This window comes from Pungitius pungitius, chromosome 5 (genome assembly GCF_949316345.1).
Source record: "Pungitius pungitius chromosome 5, fPunPun2.1, whole genome shotgun sequence".
NCBI classification, from domain to species: Eukaryota; Metazoa; Chordata; class Actinopteri; order Perciformes; family Gasterosteidae; genus Pungitius; species Pungitius pungitius.
Genome location: NC_084904.1, coordinates 16,315,097 through 16,339,612, shown reverse-complemented (window position 1 = coordinate 16,339,612; position 24,516 = coordinate 16,315,097). Strand labels below are relative to the sequence as shown.

Here is a 24,516-nt window from a genome sequence, read left to right as displayed (position 1 = left end):
TCTGCCATCTGCAGGGAACGGAGGGTGAAGCACACACGCACACACACACACACACACACACACACACACACACACTTTGTACAGTGGCCAAGTAGCAGGCACGTTTCACTGAGACAGTGCTGGTGTCAGTACAATTTGGACATATCTTTAGCGATATGTTACCACGCCAATTTTACTTGTGTAACGCATTAAAATGGTGAAAATAGCAAATTTCTGTTCAATTATTTCCTTATTTTAATTTGACGGTAGTATGGGGGGTGTTCCTCTAAAGCCAGATATTACACATTCCAACATGCAAAGTCATGCACGAGCGCTGCTGGACTGATCATCCGTCAGGCCACAGCCATCTGGGTGAGACCTCAGGCCTATTGATGTCTGGGAAGCAACAGTATGACATCAATATACAACTCAGATGAGTCTTTCCCACTTGATCCATCTGACACCTGTGGAAAACAAATAATCGCAGATACAGTGTCCACTTTGGAAGTAGTTCACACCATGTGATGCATGTATCATCTAGTTCACTGCTGAGGAAAGCATCAGCCATCCATAGCAGCATGAGACAAAACAGCTCCTTGTATCTCAAATCGGCCAAGTGCCACCTAAGATTGTACCTCCAAATCTGGCCCATTGACTTATCCAACTAATTAACTCACACACCAAAATTGGAATTTAAATTAACAATTGTGTGATATAAGGGGACACAAAGCACCCTAAGAAGAAGTCCATGATGGAAAAAGCTGAGTATTGAAGAAGGCAAACGGTGAAGTAAAGAGGGCCTTTAGATGAGGGGATATCTCCAATTACAATCCACCGTACACTTGTCAGCTGTAATGAAATGTTTTCTGAGAGGTCGCTATTTGTGGCTGCTAGATTGGATGATGCTGCTCCACTGCCCCCCACTTACAATTATATCCCACGCATAAATTTCCCTACCATCTCTTCTATTGTGTGAACTGTCAGCCAGATACACCTACAACTGTCCCAAGAAGCCTGAGAATAACTCAACACTGTTGTGTACGCAAGAGACGTGGAGGAATAATAATTAAAAAAAAAAAACATCTGCTTATTTTATTGTTTTTAAAGAATTACATAATGCATTATTCACAGTAAAGACAAACCGGCTTTTCCCCGCATGTCAAAATTGTGCAAGCTTACAATTAAACGCAAATTTAGATGTAAAACCGTTTTTTCCTCTGTCTCATCAGCTTTTCAACTGAATTGCACAGGAAGCAGAGCAGTAAAGCTTTGAGGAACAGACCCAACTCTTCAGTCTGTACACTTGACACTAGGGCCCAGTGGCTTGCATACAATCAGAGCCAAAATTACAGTTGCCATCACAGACATGTGCATATTTGTGTAAATAATGGGGCGTTAGGATCTGTCGCCGCTGCCATCGGCTGTCTGAGGAAACGCTGAAACTTAAGCCAGGTCCAAATAATTTCATCAGAGTTGCGCAATATGTATTTCCAATTAAAGTGACATCACATAAACCTAATTAGTATAGATGCAACCTGCAACTTGATTTTCCAGTGCATGGTTTTCTCATCAAATTGATTAGAGACTCTTAGGAAGCGCACACAACTCTGGTGTATGTGCTACTGTAGACGGATGTAAAAAATGCTGAGAAATGCTTGAATTATTATATTAACTGTGCTACTCAAAATATATTCTAACCCAGATATCTTTGTTAAATGACTGCAAAGGCCAGAAGTAATGACATTTAAAAAAAATGCACCGCTCCCTGTCAATTTCTTTCAGCCAAACATCTGCTTTGTGCAAAATTAATCGCATTTTGATTTGCAAGTATCACTGACACAGAGAAGCTTTGCATCCTCTTGCAGGTTCAATTACTGTGGCAGATGCTAACTCCGTTCTACTGGTTATCATGATTGAGAATGTGCAGCCCATTGAATGACTTCATGCGAGAGGAGGCAGAGGGTCAACCAATCAGATGATCGTCTCACACGCACTCACATACTACACCAGCCACTTTTAGCATAAACTGAAGGAAAGAAATAAAACCAGTAAGTCAATAGCATTGATCATTTGCTCTACTGTGTATTGTGCCGTCAGGTCAATTAACTTGAAAAGTAGAGGATCACGGGAAACTATAATACATGTGGCACGTCTATGCTCAAAAATAAAGAGGATTTCAAAAGAGGGGTTTTAGTCATTTCTGGATAAGTGAAGACAAGCTTGTACTATACTTGCAAATATACAATAACAACAGGATGACACAGCCCGCCAAATTGGGGAGAGAAAAGAAATAAAAGTCCACAAAAGCACGAGTCGGTAGGAGGTAGAGAGCCAATATCCAATAGTCAGCCCATAGCCACGGTTCAATATCAGAAATGAACAACTATTTATTTTGCTAACAAAAGGCTTGTGTTGATTGAGGGGGGATATGAACACTAATATCACAGCTGGTCAGTATACAACTCTCCCTCCCCATTTTGTTACCAGTGCAAAAATTATCCAGTACACTCTGTTGACCACCAATACAGAGGAGTCATAATCCGGCTTGTGGGCTTCTACTGAGGTAGGATCCAGAACACCAAGGGATATTTGTTCAGATTGGGGAGCATTAAAGGGACGAAGCAAAGACAATCAGTGACGTGGAGATGCCTGTGTTCCTGCAGCGAGGGCTGGACAAAGGTTTCTCAGTGAGACGTAATTAGCTCATTGGCGTGTGTGTGTGTAAATGTGTGCTTGCATGCATCTGCGGGGAAAAATGCTTAGACTGAATGTTTTTGAAAAATAAACTACCGGTAGAGCGCCCCACATCAAAAGGCACAATTTTCAATATTTCCACAAATGCCACCACTACTACTCTGAATGAGTTGACCCTGTATCATTAATCCCCATGACTAGTCATTGCTAAGGTGCCTCCCTAACTCAACTTCTTCTGTCTTAGACTTACACCTCTTGCCTCAGACATCTTAAAACGGGCATGATATGCATTGACTATTTTTTTTTTTTGTATTTATTTTAAAAAAAGAAAAGAAAAAACATTAAATAGGTATTAGGGAAATAAATACATTTTATTTCAAATAAATATATGGGCCCTTATGTCGAAATTGCCACTTGTTTGCAGGAAATAAGATAAAGTAAACAATTCATTGAAAAAGCTGCCCTATTTCTTTGATACACTTACCTTGTGAGTAGTATTATTGTGAATTAATTTCAGTTTTTACGAGTCGCTAAATCCCATCAGTAACTACCACGCACCGCCGATCCCTGCGTAACAATGGTTTTAATGAACATTATATTGTAATTTAATTGGAAGTCCTTCCCTCTCACTCAAGGGGCGAGTAAAATGATCAGTGATCACATCAAGGAAGTCTGGTCCCTTTATATAGGATTATCTTTTAGAGTGATTTAATGTCATATTGGTAATTGTATATTTATAAAATTCCTAATACAGACCCCAAACGTGAAACAAGATTAAAGAGAAAAAAAAAAAAAATCAGGTTCAGAGTTATCATCTTGCCAATTTTCCCCCAACGCCGTTGTTTTTTTAGCACGACTAAAACCTGGATTTGTCCACATACATACAGTAATATATATTTTGTACTCTTTCAACGTCTCTGGCTATGTACAAGCTATACAAATAAAGAGCAGGCTGAGGGCCAGGTTTTATAAGCTGTGCAGGGGGAGCAGTTGCTTGGGAAGTCTCCAAGTCTCCCGGCTCCTTCCCCCGCAGTCTGCCCATACAGGTGGCTGTTCTGCTTCACTTGCGATCGTCGATGGTCTTAATGAATTCCAAAGCCGCGGTGAACTGCATCCACCAATAGCACTCCTCCCCACTCAGCCGGCTGGCATAGAAATTATTGATGTACTGAACGGTGGACAGCAGGCAGGGCGGGTTTGCCTGGAGGGGAGGAGAAGATGGGATGGGCCCACATTAGCCGCTGAGAGAACCTCACGCAACGCCGAGCGGTTTACAATCATAAATATGTGAATATGTAAAAGTGCATCCGCACAGGTTGGCAGACAGCAGACTTTATGATGCATGGATTTACAAAGCAATCCTTTCGGAAATTATTTTTCTTTCTCTTCTACATTATTCTTATTTTACATTTCCAAAAATCAGTCAATAAGTGATCAATACTGAAGGTCAATGCAAGAGTTTTTTAACAGCAGTCAGCACTGAGCTGCATCTCTTAACAAATGGGTGCAGCAGTAACACACGTACTCGTATGAGGACAAAGACGAGCACAGGGACAAAGTCATCCGCTCCAGGGACGGAGTCCTCATTGGCCAGACTGAGGAGGTTCATGATGGTGGAACACATGCGCAGTATACACTGGACTTTGTCTCGTGGCGTCTTGTATGCATTGATGGTCCTTATCTCAGACTGTGCAGAGGGCCAGGGAGCCTCCTTCAGATAGACCTGGAAGCACAAAAAAAAAATCCTGATTAATAACGGTAGTTATTTTTCCCTCTCCAAACATGAATAGAAGTGATCCCCAAGACAATACCTCTGGGATTTGAAGAGCTTTATGATTGGCCGTCACAACTTTTGTAAGCCGCTGGATATGTTCGTGGAAGAGCCTGCGTGACACAGAACAACTAATCAGACAACAGAAAGGGTGCAACATATCACTCAAAATCACCCTTACTATATGCTGTTGCTCAACAAAATAGGCCAAAAATATTTCTTTGCATTTTTATGATACGATTTTAGTTTTAAATCTTCATAAAACACACAATCTGGAGTACTGCCTAGTGTGACTCTTTGGTCCTGGTGCCATTGTTGCTACTCACTGGTCTCTGAGAATATCTCCATCCAGGTTGGGGTAGAAAGCCAGTTTGAAGATGCGGTTCATAACGCTGCGCTCAATAGCCATCTGGGCATCCTGCAGCTGGTCCTCGCTAGCATACTGCCAAATGGCATCACGGGCCATGGCACCGTATAAGTAGCGCAGGAAATCCTCCACTGCTGCCGTCTTATCATCCGACGCTGTGCACCCCTGGAACGCTGGAGGGGAGAAACAACAGATGTAACACCAGCCCGGGACCTAGCTGCAGTCTCTACTGTGGATTGTCTTCAGTGAGCTTGAAAGGGATGTATATAGGCCTATCAAATACATCTTTAAAAAATAGGTCTTTCCTAAGTGGAGAATCATTTGATAACAGCTGTAATTACATTGTGAATCTTAAAAAGGTAGACACCTTCCCTCCATCATATCTCCAACTTCAGAATTTGGGGATGGACTGCCTGTATATTTAAATCTTCTGTAATGGTCACCACCTCGCCCGTTTAGTTGTTGCATTTGAGGAACGGGATCACAAAAAAGCATTGTGAATCATGTGCGGCATGCCGGAAAGGGCCAAAAATAAAAATGACGGGATTTGATCTAGTCTCTGCCAGCTTGAATTCATACCAACTCCATATGCTCATGTTTAGTTTCACTCAACTTGAAAATGTGGAGGTACCTTTAATGAAGTCAAGCGTCTTGCACTCCATGTGTTCAAGAAGGAGCCGAACACACACGGTGGTGAAGTAGCGGTTGGCCACCTCCTTGTCTCTCAGCACCCTCTGCAGGAGCCTCTCGAGGTGGGCCTGAGAGGTCTGCAGGCCCTGACGACACCTGGTCAGATAAGCTATGTATGGCGCCCGCTTTCTAAAAAGGAAGCACACAGAAATTTGTATTTTATTTTCTAGTTGTGAAATCACCACTGTATTGCTGGCTCTCTGTAGATGCCTTAAACATGACATTATGAATGAAACAAAAAAAAAAAAAAAGAACAATTGCAAAACCCATGAGTTGCCACAGTGGACTCTCCAGTCCTCCGGTTACCTGTAATCCTCCGCGATGGCAGCCAGCAGCTTCCTGCAGGTACGTGCGTCGAAGCGGGTGACACAGCGTGTTGTCTCCTGGATCTGGGCCATCTGGTTCTTATCCTGGAGGTTGATGGCCTCTGCTAGCTGGATCTTCAGGAAGCAGACGATCTCATTGTCTGAGAGAGAGGACGATAGGGAGACGGCATTAGACAACGCTGCTCGCCACTCAAAGGATCGGCTGCCTGCCGTAATCTGATCAACCTGCTGCCTCTACATGACAATATGACTGATGGCCACAAAGATGGAGCCGTATGGTTTTACTGTTGAGCATTTCGCAGGATGTCACTTCAATGTGCCTGCTCCTGGTGTGAAAGAGGAGTCCTGCAGAATTGCGGTGTGGAAAGCAGGGTTTGACATAGAACCTTAAAGTCCAGTAGATAGTACTTACTTTAACAGCTCTAAAAAAATACACAATCTGACTCGTAGTATGTTTTAAATAGATTGCTCTTCGGGATCAGTGTGTAAGCCATCATCCGCTATTAGTCGCTACAGCACCACTCATACAGGATAGCATCTAGCATAGATGCAAGAAGAATGGCTACCTTCAGTGTCCATGTGGTCAGGCAGCCCATTTCGTGTGGTTACAGAAGCCATGATGGGCAGAGCCACTGAGTCGGCGGAACACAATGCCAACCTCAACTTCTTCTTTGCATCACTGGAAGACACACACACACAAACACACACACAATTAACAGCAATGGCAAGAATACCTGTGAAGTAAGCTAGATATTTTGGACTGAATGAATTGAATTGGGTAATCTGGTGTTCTGACCTGAAGGAGAACTTGGAGTCGTGCTGCTGCGCTGTTTGGCTGGCGGAGTCCGGGAGGTCATCAGCTGAAATGTTCTGCAGAGTGTCTTCTCTAGGGGAGTCGTGCACGCTGTCCTCAACACAAGCGTCTGTAAACATGAACAATAGCTATATATTTATTATTTTATATTAACAAATTCATTGTGTAGTATACATATACTATAGTACCAGTAAAAGGTGTGGAAACACACCTCATCCAGGTACTGGGTTTATATATATATATATATTTAAAAGTGTATATCCTGACCTCCTGTCCCATCATAAGAAGCTCCACCGGTGGCTCCATCACTCGGGCTGGTCCTCTTGATGTTTCTGTACTTGTCCAGAATGTCTTCAGCTGCCTGAGCATGAGAGCTCTGTCTGGGCAACGGATCATCTGGAAACACACACAAAAGATGCATTCACACAAAAACAACCATAGCAGACCTCTTTATTTTGTTCTCAATCAGGAATGTAGAACCAAAGCAGGACCGACCTTGTGGGACACGCTCTGGGGCAACGTCGTCTTTCTCATGCTTGTCTCTCTTCCGAAATGCTATCGGAGCTGTAGAAGACGGACATGTGATTAGTGAGTTGACACCACTTTCAGTATTGTCAGTGGACAAGCTGGTCATGAGTTGCCTGCGGACAGCCACTCTGGTCAATATTTGGTATTTTTCATGGTTTGTATCGAGACTAAACACATTCTACATCTCAATATAGGATGTGTGGTGTCATACATTACCAGAAAAAGGTCTAGTGGAGAACTTAACAAACATCAAAGCAAAATAATATTAAAATGGTAAAAGTAAACCATTATTTCATATCAGAATATCACAAATCCAATGTTAGTCATCATAAGGAGTCCAGTCGATCCAGATGTAAATAGGCCAACTGATGTTTACCCCATTAACACTAAGGTGCAAACAGGACAAACAAAAGACATGTTCTACAATTTGATGACACACACACACAAAACCCACCCACCCACACACCTGTACACAGGATGGAGTATCTACATTGATATTCTGTATTCTCCATACAGTAAAATGGTAACATTCAAAAAAAAAGAAATAGGGGTGATAAAACGAATGCAGGAATGAGGTGTGTGAACTCAGGCTACAACCATGTCACATCACAGCTCATCTACAAAGCAGCATGGGTACGCAGCCGCCGGCTCCAGCAGTAAAGCTAGCTCAATGATGACAGCGTAGAAGCGTTACCTGGGACATCACTCTCAGCCGTCCAATACAGCACTGTGAGGAACACAACAGACAGGGTTGGCCTTTCACACACGGGCTGGCGCTCTGCTGGACAACTGACCGCGCGTCACCATGCAGAGCAACAGGACAACACAATGGACGACTCGACCACGAGGCTCGGCTGGAGATTAGCGGTTTAGGAATCGCGACTCTTTACTTTTTCCCCACGTGAGCACAGTGCTAGAATTTATGAATATCAATTTAATGTTTACTTAAAGAGTAAAAACAGCCCTCGTGTGTGGGCACAGCTCATTATTACCCAGATAGATGTATGAGAGACGGTTATAGAGTAGAACTGCAATAAGATATGTGTCATCTATCAGCGCTGGTGACAGAGAGGTCCATCTAATGACCATTAGCCGCGGGCTGACAGCACTGCTGGGAGGGGTACAGCCGTACAATCTACACAGCTAAAGCTCCTGAGATGACTGATTGGCTTTGAAAAGTCTTTATAAATCTACAGCCAGTGAGACGTGAAAAGAGACTGGACACCACGTCTCTGAGGTAACTTCAAACAACAATAAACATGATGTTGGAATTGGGGAACCATTGGGGAATGGAGTGGACATTATGGATCATCATTCTCTCTCACATTATCAATTGGTTTTTGCTCTGCAGTGTGATATTTCTTGTTCGTTGTGATTAAGAGAACTTTTTTGCCAAAAAAAAAAAAAGAAAAGCTGAAATTAAACCGATCGCTTTTAACTGTATAAAAGTTCATTTTTAAGACTAGAAAAGAGGGCATGCTCAAAAGGACCACGGGTTGTGTTACCTTACCTTTGGGAATGGCTGAGACAAAACGCTTCTTCCACCATGGCCTGTTGCGATCAGACTTCTCGTCGTCACTGTCTTTTCTGTCCTCAGCCTTTGGATAGAAATGACCAAGGTGCACTCAGACAATAGACGTAACTATTACAAACAACAAAAACTACAGAAGAAATCATTTGATTCATTTAAAACAGCATTCAATAGTCAACGGTGCATCTTTAACTGGTTACCTCTCCTTTGAGGGAGTCCTTGCTCGGGGACGAGGACGGTCCTAAGGCGAAGGCCCCGGCAGGGTCGCGCTCTTCCACCGCGACCCGCCGGTTAAGACCGGGGTCACTCGTGGGCCGGCGTCCCGGGCACACGATGTCGGAGCTGCGGCTACGGACCAGCCTGTCGGGGAAGGAGTGGCGCTGCTTGGTGTGTTCCAGCTCAGCCTGGACCAGGCAGTGGGGCGTGAAGAGAGAGTGCCGCGTGTCCGGCCCCAGGGCAATGGCTTCAGGGATGGGAGGGTCCGGAGGAGGGTGAGGGGGCCTAGCGTAGTGCACCTTGGGCCTTACTATTGTTCCAGTGGAGGAGCCTGAGTTAATAAAAAATAAAAAGATTTAGTTTTTTAAATTTTAAATTTTTATATTTACATTACTTCCCAGCTCGCAGAACAAACTCCCCAAAGACTTCCCAAGTAGACATTTGTATTTTCCGTTTTCTTTACACCCTACTAGTTGTACAGCTAGGATCACTGAGAGGGTTGTTGTTCTGTACAACGGAATCTCACTTGTTTCAGAATAGTGGCTGAAGTTTATAAAACCCGTTAAAAAACAAACCACCTGAAAAGTGGTAGAGTGGTAAACAGAGATGTTAGTGGGAGAGGAGCCCTAGGTATAGGTAGGCCACCTGTTCCAAGGGTAGACTCTCTCCTGAAAAGCTTCCAACGACAGCCTCTTGCCATGAGCACAGTGGGACGAGGGGGACAGTGCCAAAGAGCCTGGGGTGAGGTCACTCAACCTGTCATGACTTCACCTTGCCACAGACGCAAAGCCACGACCATTCCTATGGCACGCTATTTCCACCTGCACTACAAACGAAATGCACCCTAACAGGGAGCGTGGAGAATAATTTGGGATGCTAAATGGGCCAAATTTTATGACATTTAATTTGGACTCATAGTTGGACATTTTGTTTGAGGGGCAGAGGCATTCTTTTGGTATAATTCCACAGAACCCGCACCGTTTGGTGAGCAGTACGGTCATGGTGATACTCATTTCTGGCTCTGATTGGCTGTGGGGTATTTTGGGAGTGCAAATTACCTTCAGCGGAGGAGAGAGGATCGAACATGGCCAGTAAGGAATCGGTCTGTGACGGCGGAGATGTCGGATGGTGTGCTGCTGGAAAAAAAAGGCACTTAAGAGCATTTACTAAATGAACCACTGATATACAAACGCTCCTCACTTTTATTTAAAGCTTGGCCATCCCCCAGTCAGAATAACAGAGAATATCTAACTAACTTTTATGATAATCAGAGGTTGTAGGTTGTTGGTGGCAGCTGTCCAAGTGACAGGGATTGATAGCTCTGGCTGATGATGCTTGGATCAGATGGACACTGAACTGATGGCTTTGCTAGCCTAGTGGGGTGTGACACTATCCTACCGTGGCTTGACTCCTCCCCATCTGGACTGGTCACAGAGTCCTTCCCTCCAAAGTCTGAGCTGCATTCTGACCGCAGGTCCTCGGTTTTGTTGGGTATATCTTCAGAGGTTGCGCTGATGCCTGATCAAGAAACACCACAAAAACCATCTATAAATGTATATAGGTGTATTTTTTTAGTACAGTATAATCCTTGGACTTGTCACAAAACAGAAACTAACTGTCCGATGTTTCTCAAACAAAAGAGGATATTTTTTTCTTTAGTGTACAATATGGTATCTCTCAGATGGGAACCCACTGGGAACTCCAAATTGATAGCGTAAGCTCCCACGGGGAAGGGGAAAGACACGGAGAAGAGTGATGTTCGGATGCAGACTATTCATTGGCCAAATCCCGTGGGATGTTTTCCTGTGAGCTGAGCTACAAACATCACTGCTGGCTTCTTAATGTAGAATACTACTTCATGCGTGTCAACCCAGAGTTCTCCACCTGAGCCCACGAAAAAGACAACTAGCAATAACCAGAGCCATCCAGAAAAAAAAGAGAAAAATAAGAAAAAGTGATAGGAGTGGAGATAGATTTCTACCTGAGACAACACTGAGGCCTGGTGTGCTAGGTCTCGAGCTGACTTCTCTGACCTCGGTGTCATCGGAGGTACTACCGACCCCGGAGCAGCTCTCCAGCTCCTGCAGACGCTCCTCCTGTTTCAGGTCAGGTGCTTCTGAGAGTGGACACAAAATGAAATGTAAAATATGTAAAAATACAGAAAAGAGTGTGTACTTTTGTAACTTGAAATGTTGATGAATTTGAAAGATACTCTTGGCGGCTTGCAGCAGAATGTGGTCATCCGCTCTCTCGAAACCCAAGTGTGCACAACATATGCATGAAATTAAACAAAGCATTATCGCGTCTGTCAGCGGCCAAACCAAACCGTAAAGCTAGTACGGCCAGTTCTTTGGCTACCCAATGGAGCCGTTGGGCCGAACCCAGAGGCTCCGTACTAACAGCAGTACTCATTTGCATGCTCGTTAGTAATAATGTGTTGGTGAAGTGCTCTTCAGAGTGTAGTTTTCTGCTGCCTAGCCATGAAAGCATTCCACTCCAAGCAAGCCTCCGATCGTGCTATTACCGAGCGGAACAGGGGTAGCAAACGGAGAGAAAAGCAATCAAGACACTCATGCATGTCATCTCTGCACATATTGAAATGCTGTACTACTTCAATTAACATAAGGCCCAGGGTTTTCAAAGGAACACTAAACGTTGTTAATAAAAGCACTACTGATTTTCATAAAACACTTTTTTTGTAGGGGGACTACATCATTTTCCATTAATAAAAAATATTGAGAATGAATGTTCATTTTGCAAAAAAAGACAATCCATGACTTATGACATTGTACAAGCATTTGGATTGGCAGTGAGTGACTTTTGTTCTATCAATACATAAACACCAGCCAGAGAGAATCTCAATGTCAAGTCTATCCAGATGAAAAACTGGTACCATGTCAAGTGACTGAGGACAGCTGCTGTCCTTGGGCTTCCCTCCCCACTGCTCCACCACAGGTGCACACACACCTGGTGGTCCCTCTAAGGAAAATCTGAGCTGCCTTTTACTGGCAAACGCAGATCTTCTCTGAAAGACAGGCTATTGTACACAAATATGATGACAGCTGCACTCACACATTTTTGGTATGGAATGCCGCGCAACCACACCTGGTGTCCCAACCCCCATCGAACAAACATAAATATGCATGCATAGACACACGCGCATGCAAGCACACACGTTCATGGCGATGATCTTCACGCCGATGAGTTTCAATAACCAACGCACCGAACAACCGAACAGAACCAACCTGAGTCACTGGGAAGGACTTCCACGCTCCAAGCCTCGCTCGTGGTCTCCGAGATGGTGGAGCCATAGGGGTCCAACAGCACTGAACCTGAGCCAGGAAGACACAGCAGGCTGCCGAGCATGTTCTCCGCAGCCGCCCCTGAGAGCACAGAGACAAAGAGACAAAAGGTTTGTCTCCATCCACAGCCTGAAATGGCTTGTTCTCGCTGGATTAGTAAAAAGTCACCTCTAAAAAAAAAAAAAAAAAGCACCAACTTTTATTTTGACCAAAAAGACACTTTACCAAGTCTCTTTTTGGTTGTCTCGGCCATGCTGTTGATTTATATTCAGTACTTAGTTTGGATAAATGATTCATATTCCAGATATGAGCAACGTGTGAACATGAAACCACTTTGGCACAAGGTAAAACATTTGAACATTCCATTTTTCTATGTGGTGCAAAGACTGCCACGAATTATAAAATTGTATTATCTGTTGTTTCTTAAATCAGCAAAAAAAAAAAAACATCTGAACTCTCAAAAATAATTCTTCAAAAAAAGTAGTTCTTTTTGGATCCACTTATCAATCTAAACGAGTATTTTAAAGGTCCTTTATTTCAGCCTGTATACTACCAAATGCATTATTTTCCCATGTAATATCTATGAAACACAATAGAATGGCCTGAGATGAGCAAAAACACTCAACAAATCCTCTCTGAATGGTGTCTTCAAAGATACTGAGCCTTGCATGCAGAGGCACAGAGAGAGTTGGAAGGTCACGTGCATTTCATGCTGGGACCCACAGGCACATACACCACTGTGCCAAAAGGTCAGAGGTTAATGGTAATATCCCACCCTGCCCCGGCCTCCAGGGCCATGACTTTGAGCTGTAGATTGAGCCCAGCATTACTCACAACCAAATTACCCCGCGTCCTCAGCACGGTGTCGCACCGTCTCCATTTGGGAGGCCCTGGCTTAACAAGGCGGAAGAATGCAGAAGGAGCTAGCAGGTGCGAGTGGGAGTCAGTTGCCCAGGCTCAAGACCAAAAACCCAACCTGTGGTAGCCGCTCCCCTTGATACTTCACACTTCCACTTCATGGCGCCCACACTCACTCTCACACACACACACACACACACACACACACACCATGACCACCAACGCATGCCAGCACCCAGGCAACAGTGTGTTCCGATGTTGGCGGGGGCAGGGCTCTCATTGGCGGTGGGAGAGCGCTACCCCGCTGTCCGTGTTTACAGTCTTCAAGGTAGGGGCGCAGAGTACTTGTCTTTCAGGTGGATGATTAAATGAGCGGCACAACAAGAAGTGAAACAATTAGAATTTCTGCCTCATTATCATGGTAATCTTATCAGTGGGATAATGAGGTATTAATGGATATTTAATGTGCATCTCATAACCCAATCCCTCGGAGAAAACACATAAGGAAATCGCTGTAAATTCACTTAATGATGGAAAAGTCCCCCAACGCCATATTCCGAAGAATGAAAAATGGCGGATGCAAATGAGAAGGAACCAAGGTCAATAAGACTGCAGGGACTGAGAGAATGTCAGAGAGACAGAAGGAGAGAGAGAGACGGGCAGGGGGAAGGCTGTGAGGAACAAGGCTGAGGAGACAGAAGGATGTATAACCATCTACTGAAGACGTTTATCTTCTACAGTAGATCAGCATATAATCATTACAGACTTGTTTATTTGCTATTGCAAACTGCGATTATGCCACGTAAATTCAGGATTTACTTCCAGACACTTGGGCTGGAACTTATTTTTCCATTGAAAGTCAAAGTTCTATCTTTAAGCTTCCACTTTATATGAATATTTTATCAAATGCAGGATAATTGCAGGCGTTGTAAAAACAAAAAATATATTATATATATATATTATTGTTATTGCTAAGAAAGGTACAAAAAACTAAGAATGTATTGCATTTCTCGTATAAGCAAAAGTCCCAAAAGGTGAATGTCTTAAATCTTCCTAAAACATTGATACATTGTGATGCTATTTCACCCACATACCACAAGATGATGACATTTCCCTAAATCTACTTAATCGAACAGTCAGGGACCATCCCTACATGTGGCATATTCATCTCATAAAACGCAGAAGATCACAAAGGTTGTGTAGATCGATCAATCTGCACACTGCTACGCCCCACCTGCTATTTCCTGCAGCCGATCTTCATCCAAGTTGGGGTCAAAGTCACTGCCGAGCACATCGGTGCTCCAGGTTTCACTGACAGTCTCGGAGATGTCTCTATCATCCGTCAGACCCATCATGTCTCTGATCTCAAACTTGCGCAGTTTGTCATCCAGGTTGTCCTGAGTGGTGGCTGAAGATGAAATTACAGCAAGTTAGACAGGAAATGCTCACTGAAAAGGTATCTCATCGTATCTTTCTTTTCTAATACACACGGACCCTGTTCGTGCTCCAGAAGCTGTAGAGCCTCCACCCCGTTGCTCCCTGACGGTCCGGCTCCCAGCTCAGAAACAGACTCCCCCTCCAGGTCCAGAGAGGACACAGAGTTAGAACGATTGGACGGACCTGTGGGAGAGAAGAAAAATAAATAATTATAAACAAAAACCTACGTAGGGTAACAGTTTGTTCAGCTATATGTGTGTCTTCAGACTGCAGACTGACCCTCCGAGATGCCTTCCAAGTTGTCACTGCAGAGGGAGAAGCGCAGGGTTTTGTCTGGTTTACCATGCAGCTTAGTATCATCAGCATGGCTTTCCCCCTGGGCCCCATCAGCCAACTGCAGGTTCAAAACCTACAGGACAAAAGAATATATATATATTATATTTTAAATATCTTTTTTTAAACACATTGTGTTAGTTTCTAACTTGATTTGAGTCAGTCTCCCAAAGACTGCCATTCAAAGACAGCAGGCAACCGGTTGAAGCAAGTTACTTATACATGATACAACACACCTAAATAACATTGCAAGCACACATAAAGCTTTGTAAAAAGCATGGCATCGACAGTATTTTTCCCCTTTGGTGAAAAATTATAGTATCAAATTTGTTTCCTCATCATCGCTCTTGCAAATGAGTGCATTAATTCAAGTCACATTACCTCATTCTCTGACATCATCCCGGGGACCGACTGAGGACCCGTTCCTAGTGAAATCACAAGCACCTCCTCCGGCATCAGCTCCTGAATGGACTCCTGGGAGCTGCCCTCTGCCTCCCCCTCCTGGGCTATGTTGGTACGGCTGCGGCTACGGGCGTTTGCTGGTTTGAGGGAACGGAAGGAATAGAAACTGTACTATTTCCGTAAACCACCAAACATTATTCGTGAAAACGAACGGCCGAACCTCAAGCTTAAAACTAGAGAACCAAGACCGTCGTCTGTTGTGTCACAGCAACGCTATATTCATAAGTAATGAGCTTTAAGTCATAATGACATAATGATGATCAGAATGGCCTGACATGTCAAAATGGCCATTTGATTCATTTCCAATTACTTCTTTATATATACACAAGAGTTACATAAGGGTTCAAGAATATTTACAATTATTAAATAACACTTATCAAAGTGGTTTGAGGAAAAGTGTGCTGGTTATATCACAGCTTCTTCAATAACTCAGTTGAGAAATTCTAATGAAATGAAAACAATATTCCTCAAATTAAAAACCAAAGAGCCCATATACTCCTTGATATTATTATTACCGTAACATGTTTTACACTTGCGATAAGTGGATGCCATATGTTCCATGACCACAATGACACCACCATAGGGCTACAATTACTGTGGAAAGTAATTGCGCTATTGTCCCTTTTATTTGACCATAACTTAGGCAGAGTGCAGAAGGAAAAATGGTGGACTACAAGACTTTTTTCCCCCACTCTACCTGGTAATGAAAAGCCATATTCCGCTGAATGAGGGAGCAAAAAAGGGAAAACTTAGAAAACAAAATGACCTGAAAAACATTGTAGCTCTAATAATAAGCGAATGACTTGCTAACAAAAGCATTGTGCGAGGCAAAGCAAGCATGGTGGAAGCACACGGACAACAGCAGTTCTTTGCCACAGTGGTGACGCGGGAAGGTTACTGTGCACTCAAGCGCATGAACTACATGGAGGTTATCTAGCACGCAAGTTGGAGAGACAACAGTTGCATAGTTAAGTCCTCTCCATCTTCAACACGGCTGACAGGCTACCCACCAAAGGGGGTTACTAATTCAATGTGGGCAGACAGAGTGGTGGTTGACGGGTCCCAGGATGTTATAGCAGCTAAATGTTGTCCTGGTCATTCAGTGGCAGCGCAGGAGGAAAGGAAGAGGACAAAGTAGGGGGTTGGAGAAAGAATACACAGTACATTTGTAAAGTAGTATCAAGTCAAGATTGTGTTTATAAATGTCATCTTTCAGAGTAGCAAGCACTAGTGGTTCATTTCTAATTATGGGGGTGTTCCTACAGCATCATTTGTCTTGAAAATGCTAATGAAGGAAGTCTATGCATCTTTTCCATCCATTCCAATTAAATTTAGTTCATTTATATTTGGTCATTTAATTGGTTGTCATTTTTGTAATTGAGCCTCAATCCAGGCCATGCTAATTATCTTCATAATAAGCTGAGAAGAAGCTCATTAGCTTCCCATAAAACAGGCCTTTCACTAGTCATCACCACTCAACTCAACTTGTTTATTATGCTTCTTATTAGGAAAAACATGACACTTTTATTTATAGTTCTAGTTTCAAATTTTGATATTCCTATGAAGCTAAATATCATTTAGATCCTCCCATCGGTAAAATTTCCAGAGGTTGCAGCAGTATGAGCACCTCAGTACATCTATTCCACAGAGTGGCAGTGACAGAGGTGCAGGCGGGTACCTATGGGGAGTCTGTTCTTCTTGTTGGCAGGAGTGGTAGCCGGGGAGAGCTGGGGTGTGTTGGAGGGAGTGAGCTCCAGGCTGTTGCTCTTCACAGTTCGGGACTGGGGCACGTTGGCCACCAGGGTCTCCAGAGCCATGTGCTCCTCCTCTCGAAGGTGGTCCCCGGCCACCACATTACGCACAAAGTCCACCTACCCAGGAAGTGAGAAACGTTATTATTGAGACTATCAGTCATTGGAGTAGACAGCTTTTCTAGACAAGTAAACCACGATCATGATTTAAGATGTAAAAAATATTGTATTGATAAATATGTTGTACTCTAAGGGCATAGATTAATGACGTAGGTCAACGCATAACTTCTCCCTCTCGCCAAATATCTTCTTTGTTTGCTACCAACTCATTTGGGATTCACATGGATTACTTCAGGCTATTTTTAACTGCAAGCAGGATGCTTTGATCAGTTACCTAGAAGAACAGCGTCAGTTACATGTAAACACATAAGCTTTGACATTTCGCTTTTGGCATTCAAGAGAAAGTGTAATCTCCATATGTATCATGATATACCTGCTAGTAATTTACTGGTAAACGCCGCAAGTGTGACAGCAGGTTAAGGTAAAGCAGAAGAGCTGCAATTGTAGTTTCAGGTAATTATGCGACTGAAGGCAGAGAGTCAAATCAGCCTGTGCATAGGGAGTACCTAGAATCCAGAGAATGGCTCAGAGTAACTAAAACCTTGAAATGGTAGCCAAGGACAGATTTGGATATCAATTGCAAAAGAGCCTACCAGCACGAGCAGCTGATTGTGTGTAATATAGACCGCCGTTCGACTGAGGCCTTCAAGGAGGTTCATTGAGGACATGGGTGGGGTCTCGACCGCCCTTCCTCCGATCACCACATCCAGAAACGCAGCAACACAACTCTGCAGACAAAGGATAGAAGTTAGTCGAAGGAGAAACACGTTGCCCTCCGGCTGGAATTAACGAGCAGTTACCGCGGTTCACAAACCTTGTCAAATTTGGCCAAACTGCTTTTCCGCCTTGGGTCCGCGTCGTCGTTGGTCATGGCCAACTGCTGCAAAAGCTGCCCCACCTGTGTAACGGAGAAAAACATTCAGCAAAGCAAGTGTGTACTGTGGAACGCCTCCCGCATGTACGATTTGTGAAGGGAAGACTTGCTGTGCCACCGACCTGCATGAGATTGAAGCGGGCCACCTCATTGATGGGGGCGTCTGAGATGATCCCGTACTGCTCGGGGTTAACTATGGCGGGGCAGATGAAGCAGGTCAGCAGCAGGTCTGTACACATGGTGCGCACCTCGCCCACCTCCAGGCGCTCCACACAGGACAAGGTCTTGTACATCTGCGACACGATCCAGCGCAGGCTGTGTGGAAAGCAGTAGGTGTTCTGCTTCAGGTAACCGATGAACTTGTTGACCAGAGCTACCAGCTTGGCTTCGTTTGCCTCCACGGCCGCCTGCACCCTTTGTTTGTAGCCCTCGGAGCCCTTCTCTCCAAAGCGCTCCTGCTGGGCCGGAGTGAGGCGCTCGGTCACTTTGGCTGGGTCGATCTCCAGGTGGTCTTCGTCTTCCACCAGCAGCTGCATAATGGGTTCGTGGAGGGTGGCGGTGAGGAAGAGCTTGGCTGAGTACAGGCCCTCGGAGAAGAGCTTGAAAAGGATGCTGAAGGCACAGGTTCCCCGCCGCAGGAGGCGGCGAGGGTTGTCACTCTCTTTCAGCTCGAACTCAACCAGATATCTCAACACCTGGGCAAAGAAAGAAAAGCATGGCCGTTTACTTTACGCTTTTCAAATGGTCAACACTTGAGATCGGTGCGGGTTACTGACCTGGAGCAGGTAGCTCTCGTCCTCCTGCATGATACAGTTGCCATAAAGGGAGGTGAAGACGGTATAGGTGACCCCCTGGCTGTGCTCCTGGTTCAGCCTCTCTCCTGCCACTAGACAGGAGGCCACCAGTCTCGGGTTCTCCCTTAACCGGGCCACGAACTCGCCATAGATCGTCTCCTGGAAGCCCAGAGTCTTGTAGCCATCAATAAACTGCGTGTCTTCGAGCATTTTGGCATGTTGGCAGCATTCAGCCGGAGAGGCCTCGGCACTGTAGAACAGAGTGGTTTCATTAGTGCTAATGTACCAATGACTTCTAGAATGATAAAATATAATGTTATTTCCTCGCACTAAGACAACAGTCAACCCCACCCAGGTTACAGCCATGTTTGGTATCACAGGGTAAACAGGTTTTCTACGTGGTAAGCAACCCATCACTGAACTTTGTTCTGACCATCACAACAAGCTTTAGACAATTAAGAAGCATTACGTTGCATGCTCAAAGATTAAGGTCTGACTTGTAAAAACACCATATGGGATCAATGTTCTTACTAGCAAAAAAAAGATTACATTCAGAAATACCATTGTTTTAATAATTTACTGACAAGAAAATGCATTTTTCTGTCTTTTAAAAGCTTTCTGTTGACAGTAAATCCAAGAAACATTGATAAGAAATCACAGGCATGACACCTATTGTCCTTTTATATACCACGGTTGTGTGTTAAGTTGTTTGTTTTGCCCTTAGAAGGAGACAGGCTAGCATTTTATCCACCGGACTCCTCTTTTTGTGCTAAGCAAGCTCTGCACCTTATGCAGAGACATTTTGAAATCCATTTTCTCATCTCACTTTTAAAAGCACATTTCCCAAAAGGTTGATCCATTTCTTAAATAAAAGGCGTGAGCGGATCATGGCAGCAGGTCTGACCTGGTGAGAGATCCCATTTTCTCCTCTCACTGTTAAATTAATATTTCCCAAAAGGTTTAGCTGTTCCTTTTATAAGAAAAAAGAAAAGCTTGAATCCCGACGGCAGGTCTGACCTGGTGAGAATGAGCCGATCAAGGTTGATCCTCTGCTGCTTAGCGATCCACGCGGCCCGGTACAGTCTTTCAGCGGTCTTCAGAACATCACTGTTGAGCCTCTGGATCAGCTGCTTCTCCGATGCCACGTACAGCCGCTCCTGCTTCAGGTGGTGGGCCAGAGTGTGGATGTCTGGCTTCACCATTTTCACCAGCTCACAGGCAAAAAGGTCAGTTCTGAATAGAAGAAAAAAAGGTCAAATAACCGTTTATCAAATGTTGAACCAAAGTCAGATGTACCAGATTATTCTACAGCATGTGAACACACCTGTTTTATAATTTTTTAGTTCCAGACCTAATTTATGATGAAAAACAAGTTATATTGTTGAATTAAAAAGAATTGTCAACTATTTTTTTTTGTCATTCATCAAAGAAAAAACAGCCAACACTTTCTTGTTGCAGTTTCTCCAACAAGAGGAGGAATTGTTTTCTTCTTTTATAGCATTGCGGAAAAGTGTTACTATTTTGTGTTACTATTTTTAACCTTCCATAGTAAGGCTGTGTCATGACATCACAGCCTCACACAAGATGCTCACGTAAAACAAGGGAAGTGATGATTTGCATTCCATGTGCTTCACACGCTCGCCGAGCGACCACAACAAAAGTACGCTCTTCACAAGCTTCAGGAGACGCCAAAAGGCAGAATATGCAAATCCCTCCCGCTTTTCCAGACATGCACAGCCAAGACATACAAACCAAGCGGAGTGCATGAAATTTAAATGCTTTCTTGGTGAATTATGTGGACAAAAGCCTCTTTGTGGATTGCTGAGGACATAGCAGGGGCAGATTTCACCGTGGAGTTCTGGTTCTGGGAGGAGAATGAGACAAGACTGGAGAGAACTGCCTCATAGTGGAAATAACGGCAAGACAGCGCCATTGTTCACAAGCTAACGGACAAGCACAGCGTCAGAGTTGATGTGTCTGACAAATCAAATTGGTTATACAGATTTAAATAAGTGAAGATAGCTTCCACATTGAACTCCCTGGGTGAACAAGGAGAATAATCGTTCTGCCCCTCCATCTGCCGGCTCTTGACGGACTGTACGAGAAGTGGCCGTTGTCAGTGTTTCCCCTAACCAGCAACGATTCAAATTTTTAAAACAAAAGTAACCTTTTGGCATGTTTGCAAAGCACACGGCTGAAACAATGAATCAAAAGTGTTTTGAGTGCTTGCTGGTACTGCATTACTTGTAAACTTACAGAAGGGAGCGGCACTAAATGAGTTGATGAGTACACTCAGGGTCCACTTCCACATATTCAGTAATGCTCTTAAATAAGCACATTCCTCACATACTTGGAAGGAAGTGAAAAAAAACAAAGCTATTGAGTGGCTAGCGGTGAGGTCAACTGCATTCGGCATTTGCCATGGCCTCCTGTGCCAGTCGGATCCAATAGAACACAGAGCAAAAAGCCACCTGCCGAGTGCGTCACGGCGAACACTGAGGAACTCTAAAGCAGAAGAGAAACCAAACAGCATTCTGTGGGACGGAAAGATCATCCTGCAGCCTTCCAAGGTGTGCGACCGTGTTAAAGCCAGTAGCAATACTACTGCCTGAAGTAAATATCAGTTAATAGCAAAGCGGGTGAGCAAAGTGGTCCCCTCCCGCATGCACAGCAACAAACAAAAAAACGATTTTCATAGATATTGAAAAGATTTCACTTTCTACAAAAAGGTGCTCATGTTTCAGAGCAAACATCCTCTTCACACTTCCCTTTCAGATAATCTCTTACGCTGCTCAGCAAGCACACGCTGTACATAAAATGAAAGAAGGCCGTTTCCCATCATTAGGTCCAGGTTAGTGGTAAAACGGACCATCGTCCACCTGTGATCCATTAGGATCCCGCCCCCGCCTCACCGTTGTGTATGCACCAATGATTGAGATATAACATTAAGCTGTGTTTAAATGTAATCTCGTCAAATGTGCTGGTGAGGGAACTTTAATAAAACCAGTTGTTGAGCTTTAACAACATAAATAGCTAAAAAAAAAGAAAAAAAAGAATTGTGAGCTCTTACACTAGCTCTAAGAAGCGTATATATCATACAAACTATTAACAACATAAATTACTATAAGGAGAAACAAAGGATAACATTTAGAATCTGACAGTGTACATTGACCAAGATATTAAATACTTTTTAGGGATCTGTATCAGCCCATATGGATAATCAATTATCTGCAATTAGTAATGTCAGCCAATGATCAGGGATCTCCAAAAGCTGATTCGATAAGTGATCCCATCCGTGATACTGATCCTTGATCAAACCATGAGTTGAATGATCGATTGCACCACTATTTCAGCTGTGCTGGGCAAGCAACCATTATTCCATCACTGCACCCATTCGGATTTCAACCTGGCGGTAGGGTAAGCGACCTTGTGGCCACAGGTCTAGCTTCTCTTTCCTCATGGCCTCCAGGACCAAGTCAATGTTTCACCATGTCCACTTGCTCCAAGACAAAATAGAAATGCACACAATAGTCCCAAACAGAAGTTGCCACTGATTAGAAGTTAAATGCTACAACTTCAAATGTAGACTTTGGCATCAGGGAACTAAACTAGGTTTTCCACAAGGGCCGTCCCCTTACTTTACATCTTCAGGGCGAATTCCTATAATAATACTATAATAGCCATCCGCTCTGCTAGGACAGATATGCAAATTCAGCTTCAGACCGACATGTGGCCCAATCTAACATTATTATGATGCAAAGCAGATGTTATGACAAAGTGCAGCAAACAGCTTACACACTGTGTACATGGCACTCATCTCCTTCAATGACCGCTGAAATTCTATATTGTACATAGTTCAGTGTACATTGTATCCTGCATCAACTGAAATGATCTGTTGTTGTTGGTCAAACGTACAGTATTGTATTCATACGATAAGTAACGAATGAGCCTACGAATGATTATGAATCCAGAAGTATCAGATCACTTAGTCACTTTGGCATAATCAGGGCAGATCAAGATCTATTTACTCAACAAATTTACTGAAACTGACCTCTAATCCTTTTTCAGATATTTTGCTGTGTTAAGTGAGGTTGCAATGGACACCATCTTCATGTCAGTCCTTTTGAAGTATAAGTAAATTCAGATATAACAATTCTGAAATCAGTGAAATTAACAGCAGTGATTGTCGAAGGAGGTAACGACTGTATTTTTCTGTTCTTTTATAAACATCCTCTCTGGCAAACAATAAAAACTCAATTGTATTCAACTCGATGACATAAGCAGCACATTATAACATCTGATTTGAAGTCGTAACTGGGAAAAGTTTAGTAGACAAATCTTCCGCAGTAGCATCGGACAAAATGGGGAGATAATTCCCTCTTTGCTACAAAAAGACGATGATCATGTGGAATGGCAGAACGCTATTGTATCCCATGGCCTTACAAGGCTCACGACACAGACTAAAGGCTATAACTTTAGCTAACGGGCTCAACGGGGGGGGCGCGCACTGAACAAGCTGAAACATTTCCATGTGCAGGCGATAAGTGACAGGTTAATCGTGTCCTTGATGTTATCACTCACTAGCCATCCGAGATTTACCCAACACACAGAGATGGTGTGGGTTAAGTTAACGTCCGTTTCCCGTGTGATCCATCCATCAAACGACAGTTCAAACCAACCGCGAATCGAACGCTAACGTTCAGATCAACTGACGTTAAATGCTACGGAGTGAACTGACACAGCCCGAGACGCCCTGTTGTTCGCTTCATTGTCAACAGACACCACGGGCTTGTGTTTGCGCTGAAGTGAGAAGGAGAAGGGGCAGGAACCCGGTGAGGTGGCCAACCCTCGCAGGAGCCTGCTAAACGTTAAATATGTTACATCTCGTTTTGCTAGTCAAACAGGGTGAGCTAACGATGAGCTACGTTAGCTAGCCACGTTAGCTTAGCTTAGCTTTGGGCTGCAAGCTCCCCGGTGTCCAAATCTGATCGACCAAAAGAGCCAACGTAAATCCAGCCACTTACCAAACGTCACTAGCCTTTGCTGGTTGTTCGCTATTTCTCTAAACGCAGCTGATCAAAAGATTTCTCGAGTGAGAGGAATTGTGTGTTGGCGGCTAGCCGTCTCACACAGGCTTCTGCAGGAGCGGACGGTGCTGTCATTCGCTGTCATCACGAGGAGACATGCGCACCCCGCATGCGCAAAGGCTTGTTAAAGGAAGCTTTTCCACCAACAGGCCCACACAATATATTATTGGGTCGGTAATACAGTATCTGCAATTTCTGACAAATCCTACAGCCATTTTGAATGGAAACTTACATATAACAACCAAACCTTTTGGGAATGTTCTGATTCACAAGCTGTTGTTAATATTGTAGATACTATCTTGGTGGATAGTCTCTAAACAACATCCTAACTCATGTGATGTCCTCGTTCCTTTCTTCACATTATCTCACTTCTTCTCAAAGAAAAGTATGGGTCTATCAACCTGTCTGGATCTTGTGTCACAGAGGTCATTTTGGTACTATACTATATATATATATATACCTTGTATATACACATGTATGTATATACTGTTTGATCTGAGAAAAAAGGCTTGAGATCAAGAGATCAGGAACCACATCTACAGTGAAACACTTAACAGTGAGCCACTTAGAGCCTCTCTCTAG

General features: G+C 43.8%; 1 protein-coding gene across 5 annotated transcripts; it reads right to left on the bottom strand.

Annotated features, from left to right (window-relative positions):
* Positions 1 to 1,056: 1,056 nt before the first annotated feature.
* On the bottom strand, positions 1,057 to 24,028 carry gapvd1 (GTPase activating protein and VPS9 domains 1). Of its 5 annotated transcripts, none has more exons than XM_037482176.2 (29): positions 23,872 to 24,028; positions 19,865 to 20,080; positions 18,830 to 19,097; positions 18,176 to 18,748; positions 17,994 to 18,077; positions 17,773 to 17,907; positions 16,987 to 17,179; positions 16,319 to 16,399; positions 15,228 to 15,385; positions 14,793 to 14,922; positions 14,571 to 14,696; positions 14,311 to 14,484; positions 12,162 to 12,299; positions 10,898 to 11,032; positions 10,315 to 10,434; positions 9,975 to 10,052; positions 8,901 to 9,247; positions 8,680 to 8,767; positions 7,864 to 7,896; positions 7,137 to 7,205; positions 6,909 to 7,037; positions 6,624 to 6,750; positions 6,394 to 6,506; positions 5,808 to 5,967; positions 5,443 to 5,630; positions 4,771 to 4,984; positions 4,485 to 4,557; positions 4,199 to 4,396; positions 1,057 to 3,874 (listed from the first exon to the last, which is right to left on the bottom strand). In XM_037482176.2, the coding sequence occupies exons 2-29, from the start codon at positions 20,047 to 20,049 to the stop codon at positions 3,734 to 3,736; spliced, it is 4,458 nt and encodes a 1,485-aa protein (XP_037338073.2). In that variant the 5' UTR covers positions 20,050 to 20,080; positions 23,872 to 24,028; the 3' UTR covers positions 1,057 to 3,733. The 5 variants fall into 5 exon arrangements, with proteins under 5 accessions (XP_037338073.2, XP_037338075.2, XP_062418412.1 ...); XM_037482178.2 differs by having other exon boundaries at positions 9,975 to 10,049; XM_062562428.1 differs by having other exon boundaries at positions 10,898 to 11,029.
* Between the last annotated feature and the right edge of the window lie 488 nt (positions 24,029 to 24,516).

What these genes read in the sequence shown, in the direction of transcription:
- gapvd1 (XM_037482176.2), bottom strand. Translation starts at nt 20,049, where the DNA reads ATGGTGAAGCCAGACATCCACACTCTGGCCCACCACCTGAAGCAGGAG. An exon ending in GGAGATATTCTCAGAGACCA is followed by an intron (nt 4,558 to 4,770) that starts GTGAGTAGCAAC and finishes TGTGTCACGCAG; the next exon opens with GCTCTTCCACGAACATATCC. An exon ending in AAGCTCTTCAAATCCCAGAG is followed by an intron (nt 4,397 to 4,484) that starts GTATTGTCTTGG and finishes TTGTGCTTCCAG; the next exon opens with GTCTATCTGAAGGAGGCTCC.